Source organism: Narcine bancroftii, chromosome 6 (genome assembly GCF_036971445.1).
Source record: "Narcine bancroftii isolate sNarBan1 chromosome 6, sNarBan1.hap1, whole genome shotgun sequence".
Lineage (NCBI taxonomy): Eukaryota > Metazoa > Chordata > Chondrichthyes > Torpediniformes > Narcinidae > Narcine > Narcine bancroftii.
In genome coordinates this window covers 69,498,439-69,520,416 of record NC_091474.1, presented here as the reverse complement: position 1 = coordinate 69,520,416, position 21,978 = coordinate 69,498,439, and the positions used below count along the sequence as shown (strand labels likewise).

Below are 21,978 nucleotides of genomic sequence, written 5' to 3'. Positions count from 1 at the left end.
CTGAATATTCATTTGATTAATTGGGCTAGATTTTGGTTTTGTTCATGAATAAATCTAATTTCTCTCAACTGTAGTATTTCCATCCATTCTCCATCTTCCTGAAAATGCATGTTCAGGATTTCTGACAGCTAGCCTCCTTCTCCCTCTTGCAAACTTATCCTCTCTGCAGTGTTAATATGTAATGAGAGTTTATTGTGCAAGTACAGATGCATTGACATTCTTACTGCTATGCAAGGCCCAACAACAATAATATGTATTAAATTTATCACAATATGCCAAGTTAGAAAAGGACAGAGCAAATAAAAGTATACTTAAATAAATATTCACATGTATGTTAATGCATTCATCTGCATCAAGGAAACAGTGAGAAGAGGTTGTGACCAGTGATGGGGATTCCTGATGGTGGCGGTCCTCTCGAGGCAGTGCCTCACAAAGATGCATCCAAATGACAGGAGGTCGCTGCCGGTGTTGGAATTGGCTAGGTTTGCCACTTTCTGCTGCCTTCTGCATTCCTGGGTATTCAAGTTACCAGACCAAGTCATGATACAGCCAGGTGGTGAACCTTTTAAATCTGAAGAGGCTGGGGTCTTGTACAGTGGATAAAAGTGCTGGAGAAACTCAGCAGGTCATGCAGTGTTCGCAGGAAGTGAAAGGCATCCGACGTTTCGGACCTGACCCCTGCGGGTGGTTGGACGGTCACTGATGCAGCACTTCTTCACTTCTGTCACTGAATTCCATGGATTCCAACCAAGCAGCATTAATTCTGACCTTCAGTTTACATTAAACCTCTCCTGTGAATCTCTTTCTTTCCCTATCCCTCTGTTTCCTTTTCTCCAGCTTCCCACCACCTTCCCTTACCTCTCCATACAGAGAAGTATCCTCTCCCATCACTTCTTAGCTTTTTCCTCTTCTACCTTCCCACCTCCTCCATTCTCCCACCTTTTTGTTCAGACAACTGCCGAAAATATTGGTTGCCGTTTACTTCCGATAGATGCTGCATGACCTACTGAATTTCTCTAGCACTTTTGTGCATTGCACTTCCCTGATCATTTGAGTTTTCTTCACATAGAAGGAATCAGACCTAAACGTAAGTAACTTTGACATCATTCCATCTTTCCCTTGCTGATGGATGCATGTGAAATGTTTATGGGATTTTAATTCAAAGCTGAAACATCTATGTCATTGTATTTGAAGACCGTGGACCACTGGCCCCACTGACTCACTGATGGGAGTGTAGAGATCCCCTGTCTAATAGGCTAAGGGAGGTGTGCTGAGAACCAAGGCACACTGCCGGCTTCTCTGCTGTGCTGAGGTCATTGAAAGCCAGCAGATGAAAAATGCCAAACCGAGGACAAACTGAAGGAATGGAGTGCAAGGGCAAAACATATGTTGTGATTCCTCATGGATCCGGAGTATGTTCTCAATGGAAGACATTTACTCATTCTGGAGAAGGCAGAGCAAACAGCTTCAAACTTTAATGCATAAAAAACCCAAAATGGTATTGAAGCATGTCAGCTGCTTACCTTCCTTATTTGAAACATAAGATATCTTGTGGGGAGGGATGAGGCCGAAGGACACAAGGCAAACCAACGCATGGGATAACAAAGTGAAGAGAACAGACGAAGAAAATAAAATACCTTCACATGCTGGGAATGGATAGTTCCAGTTCCTATTGATTCCATGATGGCAAGTGAGAACTTGCTGTCCAATCAGCACGTAACCAGGGTAACATTCAAACGATATCGACTGTCCAACACTAAATCCGGAACTGATGACAAAGCCATTTTGAAACGGAGTAGGGTCTGGACAGTTTTGTAGCTCATAAGCTGCAAGAAAGCATAGGCAGGGAATAAATATTGTGTGCATGGAGACAATTCTCTGGGATGGTGATGCAAGAGTCTGTGGGAATCCAAGGGTTATCCATGATGAAACTTCGAGCTCTTCTACCTGGATATGAAGGGAAAAAGAATGGTCATTGTCAAAGTCACTTTTTAAAAAAAATAGTTGCAAAGGCACCATTGTTGATCTAGAGTCTTATCAATCATTTCCTGGAAATCAATCCATCGAAGCCTGTTGTACATGATGGTCTCAATCCATTTCATTAGATTCCCAAGGAATCTGACAAATGAAAAGAGGGTTTCTAACCTCCTCATGGGCGCAAACATTTAACAGTGGAAGAGAAGAACAAAATAATGAAGTGCAAAAGGTAAGTGGAAATATTTTATTTGCTGAAACCAGTCCTTTTACCAATAAGACCATGTTTGTCTAATTTACTTTAAGGCAAATTGCCATTGTGATGGGAGATTGTTCAGAAAGCAGTTCATCATTCTTTTTAATTGTGATTTATATTTGCCATGGGAGCAGGTTCCAATGACCTCAGATTTGCAGCATTGCTCTTGTGGAACAGTGCTGAATTATATTGACTGAGACATGAGATATTGTTCATTCATTTATTTATCTATCATCCAATTGTACCAGTACAAACCACCGAAACAGCGTTCCTCAGTAAACAGCGCAAAAACACACTCATCAATCATTCAGTGAGTTCACTGCCCACGGGGGGAAGCTGTTCCTCACTGCCTCTAATACTCTGTATCCCTTTTCCCTACAAGAGTAGCTGAAAGATGCTGTGAGTAGGGGCCGTCACTAATTTTACGAGCCCTCTATAAACAACAATCCTGGTAAATCACATTTGACGGGGTTGGGGGGAGGGGGAGGGAGACTCCAGTGATCCTCTTTGCTACTTTTATGGTCCTGTGGATTGACATCTGATCCCATGTTCAGCAGCAATTGTACCACACTGTGATGCAGCCGTCCAGGTTGGCTCAATAGAGCTCCTGTCGAACATTGATAGAATAGTGGCTAGTAGCCTTACCTGTCTCAGCCTTGGGAGGAAGTGCAGTCAGTGTTGTCTCTTCCTGACAAGTGAGGAGATGTTGTGTGTCCAGGATAGTTCACTTCATAAGTGGACTCCAATGAACTTGGTGCTCTCTACCCACTCCGCTACTGAGCTATTAACATGCAGTGGACGGTGGTCATCCCTGGACGGGTCTTCCTGAAGTCCACAATCATCTCCTTTGTCTTGTGCACGTGGAGACTTGGGTTGTTATTCTCGCACCATTTTACAAGACGCTGTTGGAACTGGCTCTGGTGTTGCAGTGGTGGGTCAGTAGCATGAACAAGAGCTGGCTGAGCACATAGCCCGAGATGAACCAGTGCTCAGCGCTCTGCTGCCCACTAATACGGACAGTTACAGAGGCGGGTGTTGAGTCCCAGCGAGGACAGCTTCTCCACCGGCCTCTGGGGAATGATAGTATTAAACGGTGAGCTGAAGTCAACGAACAGCCTGGTGAATGAGGCATCATTCTACAGGTGGATTAGGACAGAAAGGAAGGATAACGCTATGGCATCATCAGTTGAACAGTTCCATCTGTAGGTGAATTGAAATGGGTTTAGTGTCTCGGGGAGGTGCGGTTTGATACCAGAAACTCAAAACATTACATAATGGCGGAGGTCAGTGCCAATGGGCAGTAGTCACTGAGGCCTGTTACTGTTAACAGGATGATGGTGGCTGTCTTGAAACTTCTGGGGATCTTGAACTACTACAATTATGTGTTGAAGATGTCCATAAGGATCTCTGTTAATTGGTCTGCACATATTTTAAATTTAGGCATACAGCACGGTATTTCAGCCCATGAGTTCATGCTGTCAAATTTATACCCAATTAACCTACAGCCCCTGGTGCGTTTCAAATGGTGGGAGAAAACCAGAGTTCCCAGGGAAAACCCACGCAGACACAGGGAGAACATACAAACTCCTTGCAAACAGCGCAGGTGGAACTAATAACCCACTTGCAATGATGTTGCTTAGACTTGAGGAACTGAGTTATAGAGAAAGATTAAACAGGTTAAAACATTATTCCCTGGAGCATGGAAGAAGCATGGTAGAAGCATGGTATATTTGATAGACGTTTACAAAAATATGAGCGGCAGAGATAGAGTAAATACAAGCACGTCTATTCCACTGAGGTCAGGTAAGACAAAAACTAGAGGACATGGGAGAAAGGTGAATGTTTAAATGAAACATTCTTCCTGCAGAGAGTGGTGAGATTGGCAAATGAGCTGCCAGCTGAAGCTGTGAATGTGGTTTTGATTTTGTCATTTATGAAAAAATTGGATAGTTACATTGATGGGAGAGGTAGGGAGGAACGTGGTCCGGGTGCAGGTCAATGAGACAGGGCAGAATAAGACTTCGGAACAGACTAGATGGGTCGAAGGTTCTGTTTCTGTGTCATTCCATCATTCCATGGTGTAAAACTGGAATTGGGCACAAGGATAGTCAACATGGCTTTGAGCAAGGTAGGTTATGCTTAATGAATCTTAGAGATTTTCAAGGAGATTGCCAAGAAAGTAGATGAAGGAAAGACTGTGGATGTTATCTCCATGGACTTTAGTAAGATCTCCACGTGGGTGGTTAATTCAGAAGGTTAAGACACCAGGGGAGGTTTAAACTGGATTCAAAATTGGCTGAATGGGAGAAGTGGTAGTGGACAATTGCTTCTCAGACTGGAGGCCTGTGAGTAGTGGTGTGCCACAGGGATTGGTGTTGGGACCATCGTTGTTTGTTGTCTATATCAATGATCTGGATGATAATGTGGTAAACTGGATCAGCAAGTTTGCTGATGACACTAAGATTGGAGGTGTTGTGGACAGCGAGGGAGGTTTTCAAAGCTTGTAGAGGGATTTAGACCAACTGGAAAAATGGGCCAGAAAATGGCAGATGGAATTTAATGCAGACAAGTGTGAGGTGTTGCATTTTGGAAGGACAAACCAAGGTAGGACAGACATAGTAAACTGGGAACACAGATCCTTTTATCCGAGATCTTTGGGACCAGAGACTTCTCGGTATTCGGATTATTCCAGATTATGATATTAAAATGACAGCGGTACAGATTCGCGCAAATCAAACCATTTTTCTGGAGTGACGCTGCATTGAAGCCGATTCAATGTGCAATGGCAGTCTTCATTATCCATTATCCCTCACATAGCTAGAACCACTCTGGGAAACACAGAGCAGTTCCAGCTGCATGGGGGATTATGGGTAACAAAGACGACCATTGATCACTTGCTCCTCCCTCAGGCCTGGCTCTTGCTGCTACTCAGGCTTGGCCACTCCCCAGGTCCCTTCAGCTTCTCTCATTGGCGCCAACTCACTTCTCTCCTTCTTCCTCCTGAGCCGTGGAGCTCATCACCCGGGTCCCTTCACCTTCTAGCCCCAGCAGTTCAATGGGCTCTGACACCCCTGCTGGGCCTCCATGCTCTTCAGAACGTGTTCTCCCCTCACTCTAACCCTGCTCACCTGCTTGAGTCATGTTTTCTGCACTCTCCCTCCCCAATCGCCACCCAAGTCGTGTTCTCTCTTCGCTTTCTCTGGAACACCTGAAAATATATTGGAATTACAGATAAAGGGATAACCTGTACATAACTCTCTGGAAGTGGCACCAAAGGTGGACAGGATTGTGAAGAAAGCTTTTAGCATCTTGGCCTTCATAAATCAAAGTATTGCGATGTTATGGTGAAGTTGTATAAGACATTAGTGAGGCCCAATTTGGAGTATTGTGTGCAGTTCTGGTCGTCAAACTACAGGAAGGATATCAGTAAGATTGAAGGAGTGCAGAGAAGATTTAATAGGATGTTGCTGGGTCTTCTGGAGTTGAGTTACAGGGAAAGATTAAATAGGGACTTTATTTCTTGGAGCATAGAAGAATGAGGGGAAATTTGATAGAGGTTTACAAAATTATGAGGGGTATCGACAGAGTATGACAAAGCAATATGCTGGACACTTGACCCCAGCATTTGCAGACTTAACTTTAGTGCCTGTATAGGATTAATCTCCATGCAGTGCATTCGAAGTTCCTGCGATTAAAAGGCAACGACTGTCCATGGTTATTCAACATTTACATCGAGATTCAAATAGCTTCCAAATTGCCACTGTTAAACTGGTGTCAAACCCCACAGCTGAACAGTGCTGTCTCCCCACAATTAAACAAACATCACTTCCCTGCAATGAAAGACACACCGACGTCCCACAGTTAAACAAGTGTAGTCTCCCCACCGTTAAATACATGTAACCTCCTTGCATTTAAACAGTTCAATGTTGGTGCACTAACCAGGACTTTCCAGATGAATTTATCTCCACATTTCAATAAAAACCTTTGGATGCAGACATGCAAGATCCCACTCTGCCATTGTACATTTTTGTTCAATGGGACTGTCACGGCACTATGGCGGCACAACAACTTCCAGAAGGCATCGAACCGGCTATGTGTCATCAGTGCGTGATGACGTCAACAAGTGTCGGCCGCGTGATTTGGGCTTTTAAACGGTTGCACACATTCTGAACAGTATATCCATTTGATTCACTCTAAAAATGCCTTGTGTGGTTATTTCGTTGTGTCCACTGCGATTCCAGAGGCCACAATTGGTGACGCCAATGAGTCCAAAAATGTATTTTTGGACAAACGTGGACTCTGCAGCCATCCCTGTGAAGCTGCCACCTTTCTGGACGGCTGAGCCTGAACTGTGATTTCCAACAGGCTGAAGCATAATTTTACCTTCACAAAGTCTAGTTGGACACCAACTCGTCAGTGCCCTGGACCAGGCTGTCTTTGAGAGGGTTGGCAACTTCCTATGGAATCCACCACTTTTCAGTAAGTATAATGCTTTGAAAGCACTTTCATTGCGGGTATATGCTATGTCTCATAGGGAATGGGCAGCCAAACTACTATATCTCGAGGGGCTGGGAGTCCACACCCCTTCAGAACTAATGGACAAAATGCTGTTCCTGGCATCTGGTGAAAGTCCCAATGTGCTATCCAGCAGCTCTTTTTAGAGCAAATGCCAAATGATATTAGGTTCTTATTCAAGTGTTAATTTGAAGACCCAAGGGCTATAGCAGCAGAAGCAGATGTTCTATAGCTGGCTAAAAGGTACAGCAAGGAAAAACAAGTCCGCTCTACTCTTGATCCCGTGTCACACTCTAGTGCTCTTAACACAGCACCACCTACAAACAAACGATGCCTCAAAATGGGCAAGCAGCCTGTGGACACCTCGTCCTGGTGTTATTATCACAGGCAAATGCCAGCAATTGCCTTCCACCCTGCTTTTTTGCGGGAAATGCTCAGACCAACCGCCAGTCAGGGCTGCGGCAGTAGGGGAGAAACCCGCAACCCGTATGTATGGGACCAGTTGTCTCAGTGAAAATTTTGTGTGGACACAAGTTCAAAAGTTCATGTATTTCCACCCACTGGTTTTGCCATCCTACCCCGGACCTGCAACTATGAACAGTTAACAGTTCCAACCTTCCGAATTTCTGCACCAGGAAGATGAATGTCAAGTTGGAGAATCATCTCTACACTTGGCCATTCATTATAACAGCAGTTTCCCAACCTTTACTTGGTGCAGATTTTCTTCGGGCTCATTCATTCCTCATCGACTTAAAATGGCGCCGGCTAATAGACAGAACTACTTTTCAGACTATTCCCCTGCTATGTGCCTTCAGACATTAAGTAGACCAGTGGATTAATTCTCCAACCTGTTAGATGATTTCCATGAAATTACTACTCTACAATTTTCTGCCTCCACTACAAAGCCCCATGTTACTCATCGCATTTGTACAAAGGGCCCTCCTATCCATGTTAATGTGCATCATTTACCTCCAGAGAAGCTGCATTTAGCTAAGGACGAGTTTGGCAAGATGGAGGAACGACATATAATCCATAGGTCTGACAGTCCCTGGGAATCCCCATTATATATGGACCCAATATACAATGGAGGTTGGTGACCATTGGAGATTACAGGTGGCTTAACGATGCCACCATCCCGGATCGTTATCCGACACCTCATAGTCAGGATTTCTCGGATAATTTGCATGGCGCGAAGATGTTCTCCAAAATAGACAGTGTGTGGCCATCATCAAGTACCAGTAGAGCAAATAGACATTCAAAAAACAGCAATAATTGCCCCAGTTGGGTTGTTCAAATTTTTACGAATCCCATTCAGATTAAAGAATGCTGCTCAATCATTTCAGTGGGAGTTGGATGCTTTAGGACCTTGATGACATTTTAGTGGCCAGTGGGACCAAGGCAGAACATTTAGAACATGTCTGTACACTTTTTATCCATTTTCAAGAATTTTGAATGACCATCAATCCAGATAAATGCATTTTTGGACAAGAAACAGTAGATTTTTTGGGGGGATAGAATTACTCCAGAGTGCGTGACCCCACTACCGTCCAGAATTGAGCCCATTACCAAATACTCAAGACCTGCTATCGTTAAAAGTCTACAAAAATTCTTGGGAATGGTGATTTTTTTTTAATCGTTGGTTTCTTCTGGGAGCAGCTCAGATCACGAAGTCTCCTTTTGATTTACTGCCTAGTAATGCAAAATCTATCCATTGGACTGAATAAGTAAACAGCACCTTCTTGAAGATGAACGATTTGCTGACTCGTGCCACTCTGCTCAGCTCCCCAGTTTTAAATGCAGCCACTGCCCTTTATACAGACACTTCCAGTATGGCCATTTGAGTTCCACGTCATCAATATGTGAATGGGTAATGGAAACTGTTACCATGCTTCAGCCACCATCTTCGTGAACCAGGGATGAAATACAATGCTTTTGATAAGGAGCTTTTGGCCATTTACTTGACTATTCGACATTTCCATTATTTTTTGGAGGGCAGGAATTTTACTATGTACACCGACCACAAGCCCTTAACATTTGCGTTTTCCAAGTTCGCAGAGCCCTGGTCAGTGTGACAACAATAACAATTATCATTCGTTCCAGAATTTTCCACAAAAAGAGTACATATTTCTGGAAAAGACAATGTAGTAGTTGATGCACTATCCTGTTCTGCTCCACTCGAGGTTTCGTCTGTAGATTGAAGTATTGACTACACAGCTTTGTCTGCGGCCCAAGAACATGACCATGAGATGAATGTTTATCGGACTGCAATCATGAATCTGCAATTGAAGGATGTCCAGTTTGGAGTTAATGGCAAACTACTCCTCTGTGATATATCAACAGGACATCCACACCCAATAGTTCCAGCATCATGGAAATGTTGAGTATTCGACTCTGTCCATGGTCTCTCACATATATTGATTGCATCGACCATTCATATGGTTTCCGACAGATTCGTGAGGCATGGTCTTAAAAAAAAAATTACACGAATGCCTGCCAGAAAGCAAAAGTTCAGCGGCATACTAAGGGACCACTGCAGTTCTTCCCGGCAGTTACTCGGCATTTTGGTAATATCCACATGGACATTGTTCATCCGCTTCCTGTTTCAAGAGAATACTGTTATCTTTTTACAGGAATAGACAGGTTTACCTGATGGTTCGATGCTACTGCAGACACTTGTGCTTGGGTGTTCCTCAGTTCCTGTGTGTCTTGTTTTGGTTTACCGGTGCATGTTATTTCAGATAGAGGACCTCAATTTACTTCCTCAACGTGGACAGCCTTGTCTCGCTTGATTGGTACAACAATTCATCATACGAATGCCTGTCATCCCCAGGTTAATGGAATGGTTAATTCATCGATATCTCACGTCAGCCTTGATGGCTCGGTTAGAGGGCCCAAACTGGGCTGATGAGCTACCCTGGATATTATTGGGCATTAGAATGACTCCAAAGGAGGATCTCCAAGCTTCATCTGCGGAGCTCGTGTATGGCGCACCATTGGTGGTCCCAGGGGAGTTCATCCCCTACCATTCCAACTCCAGCAATGATTCTAAGGAACTGTTAACCAGAATAAGGGAGACCATAGGAAAATTGACCCCTATACCACTATCTTTGCATGGATAACACTCTTCCTTCGAGCCTGAGGACCTCAAAAACTGTGAATATATCTTTGTCCTAGGGGAACACTTGGTCAACCTTTCCAGATGCCTTACAAAGAACCTTATAAGATACACAGACAAAATTAGGTCAACCTGCTTTTTGGTCATTAGAGGAAAGCCACAGTCTTTCTTCCCCACTGCAGCAGCCAACTGTCCGTCACAGAGGTCAACCACCTAAAAGGCAGACAAACCTTTCTGCCAGTTCTGGGGGGATGGGGGGGGGGGGGAGGTGGATGTGTAGCGGTGCTATGGCAGCACTGTAACACCCAGAAAGCATCGAACCGGCTATGTGATGTCAGTGCGTGATGATGTCAACATGTGTTGTGTGCATAATCCGGGCTTTTAAAAGGTTGTGCACATTTTGAACAGTAAATCAGTTTGATTCACTGAAGAAACACCTTGCGTGGTTATTTCATCATGTCCAGTAGCCTGGCCACAGGACCCTTGCTATTTTCTCAAAATGGATTGCAATTCATGAGTTTCCAACATGACTGTTGAAGTCTTCAGTATTGGGAGGGGGGGTGGTGGGGTGGGGTCAAGAAAATAAAATCATAAACACACTCTTGAAATGGAGCGAATTCAATATGGAAGGAAGGAAGAGAAAAGATAGAGAGTTACATTTCTCAGTGCACATCAACGAGTGAGTGGGTGTAATTTGTTTCCATGTGGGTGCACTTGCCATGATGAATTCATCTCCCACGGTCCAAATCAAACCCTTTGGAAGCAAATATTTATTTTGCACTAATCTTTGCATCCCACACAGCTTTCCTCCTTATTAATTCACTGCTGGAAAGATATTGAATTCCGTTTGCTGCAGCATTATAAGATAATGTTTTTCCATGGAAATATTCTATAGTTAAAAGCAAACTGAAGGGGGGCGTGGCAAGATGGCGTAAGGATCAGACGTGCCTTCCAGTCCTCTCCTGACTCTATCTTATTGTTTTGTCTAGAAATGCCCGTTAAAATTCTTTAAAAGTTTAGATAATTTCAGTGCTGTTAATTTAACTTATGATGGTACAATTGATGGAAAAGAGAAAAAAAAAACGACAACAGATCATCAAAAAACTACATTTTCCAAAAGTTCAAGTTTTGGAGCCTACCTACAGGAAAGACACCAGGACTCAGCATGAAATGGATCCCAGGAGAGAGGTATAGTGTTCGGATGTAGAGCTTTATGTTACATCGGTAGAGCCCCCTAAAGAGGGCGCCAAACAGCCTTTAGAACAAAGAGTTACTCAAAGGCATTTGTCATCTGGAGAGGTGGCGCTGCAAACTGCATCTCTTGAGATACAAGAACCGAAACATCTTGATGTACTGGGAGAATTTAATACATTATGGACTGGGGAAAACCCCGGCCAGCGTCCTCCAAGAGGCTGTGGCTGGGGTTTCCACACGCAGTCATACTACAAGGAAGGCAACCAGAATGAAGGAAAGAATAGAAGATCCTTTGGAGAAGAAGCAGGAATCTGTTGAGCCAAAATCTCTTCCAATTGAAAAGATTTTTGTGAATCTTGATTCTAAATTATCTTATACAATGCAGGGATTATCCAAGATTATGACTGAACTTGGTACTAGGTTTAATATTTTGGTGAAAATACATTCTCAACAGATGGCTGAGTTTGGAGCTTTTAAGCTTGAAGTGAGAAATAAATTTAATTCGTGTGAAGAAGATATAGACAAAATACGGGATCAAGTTTTTGATGTGACCAAAATGGTCGAAGACTTACAAAAACACAAAATAAAAATTTGGTGAAAAAGATTGATTATTTGGAAAACCAATCCAGACGGAACAATATAAAGATTATTGGTTTGCCGGAAGGTATGGAGAGACCAGACCCAAGAAAATTTTTTACTGAATGGATTCCGCAGGTGCTGGGTCAAGAACATTTCCCGGAAGGTATAATACTGGAACGTGCTCACAGAGCCTTGCGTAGAAGACCTATTTCAGGTCAAAGTCCAAGACCTGTTTTGGTTCGTTGCTTGAATTATTACGACAGAGAAATAATTTTACGAGTGGCTATTAGAAATGCACAACAGAGAAAATCACCCTTGATGTTTCAAAATAATCGAGTTTTCTTCTATGCGGATTTGAGTCAAGAAGTTATGTTCCAATGACGGGAATTCAATCCTGCTAAAGAGTTGTTGTGGAAGAAAGGTTACAAGGCAACCTTTAGATATCCAGCTGTTTTGAAGGTTTTTCAAGATGGTTGCCAACCAAAGTTCTTTAATTCTCCAAAGGAAGCTATAGCATTTGCTCAAGAGCTGCCAATTACTTAGTTTCAACAGAGACATAGTCCGCCGCGATCTCTAAGGAGACAAGAGATGGAAGAAAAGAGCCGTGCTCCAAGAAGGAATGGTTGTAATGGTGACTCGGCAGTTGGAGCTGATTAAAAGAAGAGTTGTCCTTTTTTTTAAAATGTTTTTTTTTAAAAAAAGGGATATTAAATAATGATGTTAGTTTAAGATGAAGTGAGAGTTGGGGGAGAGAACTGGATAGGCACTATTTCCTGAAAGTCATCTGCTACGTGTGAGTTATCTCACACCCATTTTTTTTGGGAATTACCGCATTGCGTGGTTTAGACGGGAGGGGGTATTTTTAACCTCCTACCTTTTTTTTTTCCTTTTTTTTGTATTATTAGATTAAAGAGTGAAGGGGTTTTTTTTTGTTTAAATATAAAAAAAAGCATAAGAAAGTATTTGATTGTTTAAAAAACTAAAAAATTGATGTGGTTTTTTTTGTAAAGTTTATTCAGCAGATAAGGAATATCTGAAATTTAAATGTGAATGGGATGGATAAGTTTTTTTTAATATTTTTTCTTTAACTTTAAGGTGAAAGGAGTGGTAATTCTGGTGTATATTATTTTGCTATTTTAGTTATAGAACAAAGGGAATAATGGTGAAAGTTATAAATTGAATTGTACAATTCTTAATGAGGCTTGAATTTTGTTTGTGGTTTATGCTCAATTTGTTGAAGATATAGATTTCGTTGTAGATGTGTTTTTATTATTTGGATATCTGAATTTTAACGTAATGATTGGGGATATTTAAATGTGGTATTGGAGCTTTTATTGGATAACTATTCAAGAGTAAAAGGGAAAAATGGTGGAAGAGTACTAAAATTGAATTGTTCAACGCTTAATGAGGTTTGAATTTTGTTTTAAGATGGTGGTTTATGTGACTAATATGATGATAGATGTGAAGTTAGTTGATATTTGGTGAAGGTTTACCTCTATAGAGAAAGATTTTTTTCATCTTTTTTTCATGCTACAATTTTTTTTTAAGAATTGATTATTGTTTAAGAATTTTTGATAGATAATGTTACTAACTTTACTAATTTTTTATATTAAGTTTGAGTGTTTCATCTTAAGTCCGTTTTTTAAATATATGCATTTAAGTTTGATTTAAATATGTTTTTTAAGTCTGATATCTTAGTATTAATTACTTTTTTTTGTTAGTATTTTAATCGGTTATGTTTTTTTTGTAAGTGCGTTTTTTTTCTCATATATATTATTAAATTTATTAATTCTTCACTCTTTATTTTTGGGGGGGAAAGGGGGGGTTGGACTAATTTGAGTTGGGTTATTAATGTGTAATAATTATTGGGGAGGGTATAGTTTATTTAGATTACTGATATTGTATTGTAATTTTATTATTTTATTCTTAATTTTTTTAAATGCAATCCTATATTTTATTCATGTTATAAAATCTTAAATAAAGTTTAAAAAAAAAGAAAACTGAACATAAAGTATTGACTGAAGATGCTATATGTAATGACAAGCACAATGGAATCTCCACACAAAAGAGCAGAGGGTCCAGAGACAGACACACTCTGTTCTTCCACTCCAGTTTAATCCCTGTGAATATCAGTTCGTTACACTGAGGCTTTTTATTTTCATCTCTAGTTGAAAGGTAATTCTAATAACCTGCGAGGAAATGAGTTGAGTCAATAGTAAAGCCTCCGTTAAATAATGTTAAACAATTTGAGGAATTTTCTCTGGGAAATGTAAGAGTGCACAGTACATCTTATGTTTGGACCTTTGATTTTCTTTTTTTTTAAAATGTTATTATTAAATCATAATGCATATGTTAAACATATAATTCATGAATAAAACTTAGAAAAGGCACAAAATACAGACATTGTGGTGGCGCACATTCTCATGGTGAACCAACCCCACCTGTATCGGTACGTGGCGGGGCAGCCATGGGGAAATGGCATCGTCAGAGGTTTCTCTTTCAGAGTGCACCCTGGGCAGTGATTATGAGGTCACAATGTGACTGAGCTTCTGCTGCCCTTAAAGGGACGCACTGAATTTGAATGAAAACAGTCATTAACGACCATCGGTGTGGTGGCAGTGATTTCCTTCAGCTCCTTCAACCGCCACAACATGATTTATTTTTAAAAACAAATCTCATTCCAACTCCCCACCCCCTTCCCTAACCCACCTACCCCAACCCACCCCCCTCTAGTCTCCCCCCCACCAAAAAAATGAAAGTGGAAATCACATAACATCAAAATTCGTCAATTAATTATCATGGTTGGAGCAACACCACTAACATGCGGAAAGGGGATTTAATAATTCAACCCCATATAATCCAAATATGGGATCCAAGATTCACGATAAAAGAAATAATTATCGCGTAAATTATATGTCATCTTTTCCAATGGTATACAAGACCTCAACTCGATACGTCATCTCTGAATACTCAAATCAATCTCATTTTTCCAAGTAATTGCCAAACATTTTCTAGCCACAGCTAATGCCAATCTCAAAAAAGTGATTTGAAATTATTTAATTTCATTTCTAAGAATCCTCTTAATATTACCCAATGAAAACATGACAGGATCTAATAAAAATTTCACTTTCAAAATAACTCTAGAAATTCCTTAATTTTATTCCAAAAAGATTTCACCATCTCACATGACCAAGTAGAGTGTAAAAAGGAACCTACCATCTTATGACATCTAAAATATAAATCCGAAGAAATAAAATTATATTTCCTTAATTTTTCCTGAGTTAAATATAATTCATGAATAAAAGAGCAGGATTTTGTCTGATCATTCTTTGTTATTAATAACATGTACTGGTTCGGAGAGCAATGATAATGTTTATCATTGGAGATTTACTTCTTTGTGGTTGAAAAATGTTGAATTTATTTTTATAAGGGTTTTTTGAAAATAAATATTTATTCAGTTGATAGTAAATTTGTTTTATTGGATGCTTTAACAGCTTATGTGAGCAGCTTATGTGAGTTATACTGATAAAATTAAGAAACAACATGTAGCTTAAGTAGATTGGAGAAGGAGATAGAGATTTTAGAAAAGAATGTACAGCAAATTTATATGGAAATTAAGAAAATACATTTAGTTAATATGAAGTTATGATATAATTCATTACAAACTTATAAATTTGAGAAATTATTACAGAGAACAAGACAAAGGTATTATGAATTGGGGAAAGAGCTCAAAGTATTAGCTTGGCAGTTAAACATGGAACAAGCTTCTAGAACAATAAACGCTATTAGATATGATTCAATTATTACATATAAACCTCAAGAAATTAATGATTTGTTTCAAAAGTTTTATGAAAAATTTAATACTTCTGAAGTATTGGAGGATGAGGCTAAAATTGATAATTTTTTTTAACTGATTTGGATTTACCCTTTTTGAGTGATGAGGATATTAGGGATTTGGATGCTCCTTTTACTGCTAAAGAAGTAATAGATGCTCTTCGATCTATAAATAGTGGGAAGTCTCCAGGGGATGATGGCTTTACTTCTGAATTTTATAAAGAATTTCTGGATTTATTAATCCCTTTATTGATGGATGTATTGAAACAAGCAACAGAGGTTCATTCTTTTTTGGATTCTTTTTCTAAAGCAATTATTAGTTATTCTTAAGGAAGATAGGGACCCATTGAAAGCAGGGTCTTATAGACCTATTTCTTTATTAAATGTTGATTATAAAATTGTGGTGAAGGTTCTAGCTAATAGGTTAGCTAAATATTTACCAGATTTAATACATTTAGACCAGGCGGGTTTTATTAAAAATTGATATTCGGCAGATAATATTGTGAATTTGATTTCTTTCATTGATGTTTCTCAGGAGGGATCCAACCTACCAATAGTTATTTTGTTGGAGGCAGATACGGCCTTTGATAGAGTAAAGTGGATTTTTTTTATTTATTTAAAGTTTTGGAGGAATTTAAAAATGTCCCCTTTTTTATTGGTTGGATTAAGGTTTTATATAAAAGTCATACTGCGAGAGTTGTGAAAAATGGACAGTTCTCTTTGCTTTTATGTTGACTAGATCAACTAGACAAGGCTGCCCTTTGTCACCAGCTCTATTTGCATTAGTTATTGAACCTTTGGCTCAGGTGGTTAGACAAGATAGTAATATTAAAGGTATTAAGGTGAAACCTGATGAATTTAAAATTAATTTGTTTGCAGATGATGTTTTGATATATTTAACAGAACCTCAGAATTCTTTGAGGAACTTATTTAATAGATTGGAACAGTATGGTGAGGTATCAGGTTAAAAAATTAATTGGGAAAAGAATGAGATTATACCTTTATCTGAAATGGATTATTCTTTGTGTAGGCATATTGTGAAATTTAAATGGTCAGATCAGATTAAGTATTTAGGTGTTAAGATAGATTCTAATTATAGTCATTTATATGAATTGAACTATTTTCCTTTATTGTCTAAAATTAAATATGAATTAAATTGATGGAAAGATTTACCAATCACGTTAATAGGATGAGTTAATTGCATCAAAATGAATATTTTTCCTCAAAATCTATATTTTTTTTCAGTCTATTCCTTGTAAGATTCCTCAAAAAAAACTTTGAGGATTAAAATGCTTTGGTGAGGAAATTTCTATGGGAAGATAAAATAGTAAGGGTATCATTACAGGAATTAACTTGGAAATATGAATTAGGATGCTTGCAATTTATTAATTTTCAAAATTATTATGAATCAGCACAATTGAAATTTATTAATAGGATGCTTGAATTAGATAAACTTTTGATATGAGCTAATATTGAACTATCTCAGATTGGCAATAAGAAGTTGATGAGTTTATTTGTAGATGGAATCCTATATTATTGAGTAATTATAATTTACCTGTTTTGAAACATTTAATGGATTTATGGTGCAAAACAATGAAGTCATAGGTACTCAAGTCAAGATTTCAGGTAAAACTCCTTTATATCAAAATAAGCTTTTCCCCTTAACTTTTGAAGTTATGGGATTAAAAGGACATTAAATTGGTGCAAGATTGTTATGAAGCGGGATATTTTATTTATTTTCAAAGAATGAGAGAGAAATATGATACATCTTTAAATTATTTTTCTTACTATTATATTGAAGCCTTATTGTTGGATAATTATGGACCTAGATGATCTAAGTTTGAAATTTTACTAACTGAGGGTGGTAAGAAGGGATTTATATCTGAGATATATGCTTTATTAAGGAATAAAATGCTTGTCGGATATTCATAAATCTACATTGAAATGGGAGAAAGATTTAGGTATATGTATTTCTCAGGATGGTTGGATGAATTTAATAAAGATAGTCTGGCTACAAATGTAAATGTAAGGTATCAAGTGACCTTTGATTTTCAAGGACTGTTTGATTAGAGCCCAACTAGAAAATATGTTGTCATAATTAGGGTGGCATAATTAGCACAATGCTGTTACAGCACCAGTGGCCAGGGTTCGAACCTCGCGCTCTCTCTAAGGAGTTGGTACATACACCCCATGTCTGCGAGGGTTCTCCCCGGGGGCTCTGGTTTTCTCCCACCTTTCAAAATTTACTGGGGATTTGAAGTCAATTGGATGCAAATTGGACAGCACTTTTGTATTCCATCTTTACCTCTGACTGCGTTCCTAAGTACAACTCAAGCTTAATTATAAAGTTCTAGATGACCCCAGGGTGGTTGGCCTGATCACAGGGGATGATGAAATGCCCAATAGGGATGAAGTTCACCACCTGGCCTTGTGGTGGCTTGAAAACAATTTGTTTCTCAATGCCCAGAAGGCAAAAGAGATCATTGTGGATTTTAGATAGGAGGGAAGCCACATGCACGTCTCAATTAACATCAATGGAGCAGTGGTGAAATGGTTACAGAGCTTCGAATTCCTGGGGGTCCATATCTCTGCTGATCTCAACTGGTCCTTGAATTCATCAATTATGATTAAAAAGGCACATCAATGCCTTTACTTTTTGAGATGTCTGAGGGAGTTACACCTCAGCCCCAGGTTGCTGTTGGATTTCTATAGATGTAGTTGAGATTGTGCTGACATGCTGTATTTCGGCATAGTACGGGAATTATCCTGCACAAGATAGGAAGGCACTCCAGCGGGGAGTGAAAACTGCCCAACAAATTGTTGGAATGCAATGGCCTCCCATCGAATTTATAGGGGACGATGTTTGGACAGGCCGAGGGATATCATGAAAGATGCAACACATCCTAAGCACAAATTATTTATACTCTCCCACCACTGAGCTGATGCTATGGGAGCCTTCGCTCGAGAACTACCCGACTTATGAGCTTTTGTCATGAAGCCGCAAATAATGTTAAATACCAATTTGCAATGTTGAACGGGGCTGCACTTACATTTCAGAATCAGTCATCTTTGCGTCACAATTTATGTTGGAATATTGCGGTCTTATTGCACATGGTCTATTGTGTGTTTTGTTATTGTATGTATTTATTGTATTCTATTCTATTTTATATTCCAGTCGATGTTCACCATGCTTCATTGGCTGGTGTACTGACAATAAAGAGTATCGTCATCACATCACGGGCTTATGGGCTGAAAGGGCCTGTACATCTAAATTAAAAGAAAATAAATTTAATTGCGAAGTATGGTATTACTGACTGCTCACTCTGTGCTCTTTTCTTGGTCATCTTGTAAGCCAGCAGAAAGATAAATGTATAAAATGGCAACAATAGGTTTTTACTAAAAGCGGAGCATGCCACCAGGACCCAGTTCCCTCCCATCACAAGGAACCTCATGTTAGTCGTAATTACAGGTTCAATTAATGTCCAAAAGAGTCTTTAAAATGCAATTAAACGATGCCTGAAGGAGGAAAAACGACTGCAGTGATGAATAGGAAGTGAAAGACAATGACTCTCACTGGATTATCCTTCAAAGGAGCTGAACTGAGCAATAGACGAAATGGCTTCCATCTGAGCTACAAAAGATGGGTCACCATGTTGGGACAGGTATGGGGACGGGTTAACTGATACCTGTTTCTGGTTCATTCCTTTTGGTATAGGTTTTGGGCATTTCCTCTCTCCTTCCTCTGATTGACGAGCTTTGTCAAAACTCTGCTGGGTTTAGTGGGACAACTCAAAATTATGGTTTTCTGACTTTGCTATCTGACATTATTCCTCGCCTTCATCTCAATGACACCAATCTTCAACATTATGACCGATCTGTTGCAGAGGGTCAAGATTACCTGAAGCAGAAGGCAGTAAGGCCAATATTATTGCAGGTTTTAGCCAAGATCAATAAATTAACATGCCAATCACTCACACTATTTAAACATATTTTATTTCTCGAGTGACACTGTCTGCAGATAAAACTGTATACCCAACCTGCTGCTTTTCTTTCCAAATACATTTCCCCCTCTCAAACGACCATTGGAGAATAAAGTACAGGAGTGACAGAATAAGCAATTTCAGGAACTTCTTTTGGGCACATAGTTCTAGTCAGAGCACTAAAGAGGTGGTCTTATGGCCTTTATTACACTGATCTTTCTGATGAAGGAGTCAATGGGCATCCTTGCATTTTAAAAAGGTCAGACGCAAAGCTGATCCAAACTTGCCATCCTCCTTGCTCTCAGTGTGGCTCAGTGGATGCTTCGCTATCTGTGCTGAAGGCAGCTGCTGGCAACCAGTTACTCATGCTGAGGATAACCAGTTCAGCTGACTGCCCAGTTGGTTACCTCAGTTCATCAGTGAGTCCACTGGTGAAGTGAAGACTTGCTGAAGAAAAGGTCTGGAGTTACTGTGCTTCCTGCCCGCAGTCAGGAGGATTGGTGGACAATCGGTCATCTCAGACATGATTAGCAAACCACCAAAAAGTAAATGCTTGATTTGCTTTAATAGTTAAATCATTCATTTTGCTCCTTTGATATGTTTATTTTAATTAATTTTCACTTATTTAATGTTCCCCCATACCTTGATGAAGGGCTCGAGCCTGAAACGTTGGTGACGTATCTTCACCTTGGCTGCATAAAGGGACTGTTCAATCTGCTGAGTTAGTCCAGCATCTGTGTGCTTCTTCACTTCACCATGATGTCAACAGAATCATGTGTTTTACCTTCATATATTTAATGATTTAGATCTATTTGAGTTTTGTATTCTCTGATACATTTCTTTGAATTGATCGGTTTATTGTCACAAGAACTAAAATACAGTGGGGAAAGTTAAACAGGAAAATCTGCAGACGCTGTGATTGTAGTGCTATACACAAAAGTGCTGGAGAAACTCAGCAGGTCACGCAGCACCTATAGGAATCAACAGAGCTACTTACTCAAAGAAAGGGAGATCCTTCCAGTGATGTAAAATCCCTTAACTTTTGGTATGTCTCTGGAGTTACTTGGGAGGTGTCATAGTACAGATTCGATCACCAATGTGTATATGTACAGATGGTAGTGTAGGATAACTGTGATTGGCTGAGAGCATAGCCACACCTACTGGCAGGTCTTAAAGGATTGCTCCTAGCCAGACCAGGTCATTCTGGACTGGTCGACCTACTTGTGATATGCTCCAGTCTTTTAGTTAATAAAAGCCTTGGTTTGGATCAACAAGTCTTTGGTTCTTTCGACGCACTCTACAATTTTATTAACTAAAATTTTGAAGGAATGGAGTGTATGCTATGGCTGGAACGCCTTGACATCGACCCACAGTCAGCTACAGCCTCGAATGACTTTAAGCACCGGGTGAGATGCTTCGAAACATACTTATAGCTCTCTGACCCTGCCGTGATAGACAGCCATCGACTATTAATATTGATGATTATGGTGTCCCCGAGACTCTACCAGAGTTTCACGGACGCGACCACTTATGCTGCAGCCATGAAGGTGCTAAAAAGGCTCTATGAGCGACCGGTGAACAGGGTCAATGCTCGGTATAAACTTGCAACAAGGAGGCAACAGCCCGGTGAGTCCTATAGAGCTTATATTCAGGCACTAAGGGCAATGGGTAGGGACTATGCCTGCACTGAGAGAACTGCTGTGGAGACCACAGACAATCTCATTCAGGATGACTATGAGGCCGGGGTTCGATCGAATGAGGTGAGGCAGTGCCTGCTAGAGCACGGGGGATAAAATCTATAGGACATGATCCGGATCACAGAGACGATGGAGGCTGCAGTCTTAAGTATGGACATGTACTCTCGGGGCTGGACCTCACACTCTGATTCGAGTAGGATGCCCTCCCTCTACCGTTCTACCCCTCGGCACACCGACGGCCTGTCGGTTGCCGCTATGCTGCCTTATGCAACCCCAATGTGTTATTTCTGTGAGAGGAACAAGCACAGCAGGTCCCAGTGCCTGGCGAGAAAAGCCAGGTGTCAGAAATGCCTTAAAAACGGCCACTTTGCTGCAGTCTGTCACTCTAAAATGGCCACCGTCAAACACAGTGCCTCGTGTGAAGCTCAATTGCCACCCTCCCATTCAAACACTTCTTTCTCAGAGTTCTCGTCTAATGAGAGCGAGGGCTCCACAGCACGGCAGCGCCTGACATCACGGGGCAGACACCGAGCGCGCAAGGTACAACCCACCCTCACCGCAATGACGTTCACCCTACCTCACAAAGCAACGTCTGACCAGGCCCCAGCCCCAGCCCCAGCCCCAGCCCCAGCCCCAACCTTAACGGCTGGCGCCGCTGCTGACCAGGGACCTACTGCCGCCATCACCACTGAGCTTGCCGCCGCCATCACCACCACCGCTGCCACCATCACCACCGCCGCCGCCGCCGACCAAGGACCCGCCGCTGCTGCCAACTGGGGACCCGCCATCACCGAGACAGCTAACCAGGTACCTGCAGCTGCGACTGATGTTACT

The 21,978-nt window shown here is 40.6% G+C and overlaps 1 protein-coding gene across 1 annotated transcript in view; it reads right to left on the bottom strand.

The window, feature by feature from the left end:
• Positions 1 to 21,978, bottom strand: part of LOC138736174 (CUB and sushi domain-containing protein 1-like) — a 2,349,200-nt gene that overhangs the window by 344,868 nt on the left and 1,982,354 nt on the right. The window contains exon 43 of the mRNA XM_069885244.1: positions 1,638 to 1,826. Within this exon, the coding sequence (XP_069741345.1) occupies positions 1,638 to 1,826 (189 nt within the window). The remainder of the gene's footprint in view (positions 1 to 1,637; positions 1,827 to 21,978) is intronic.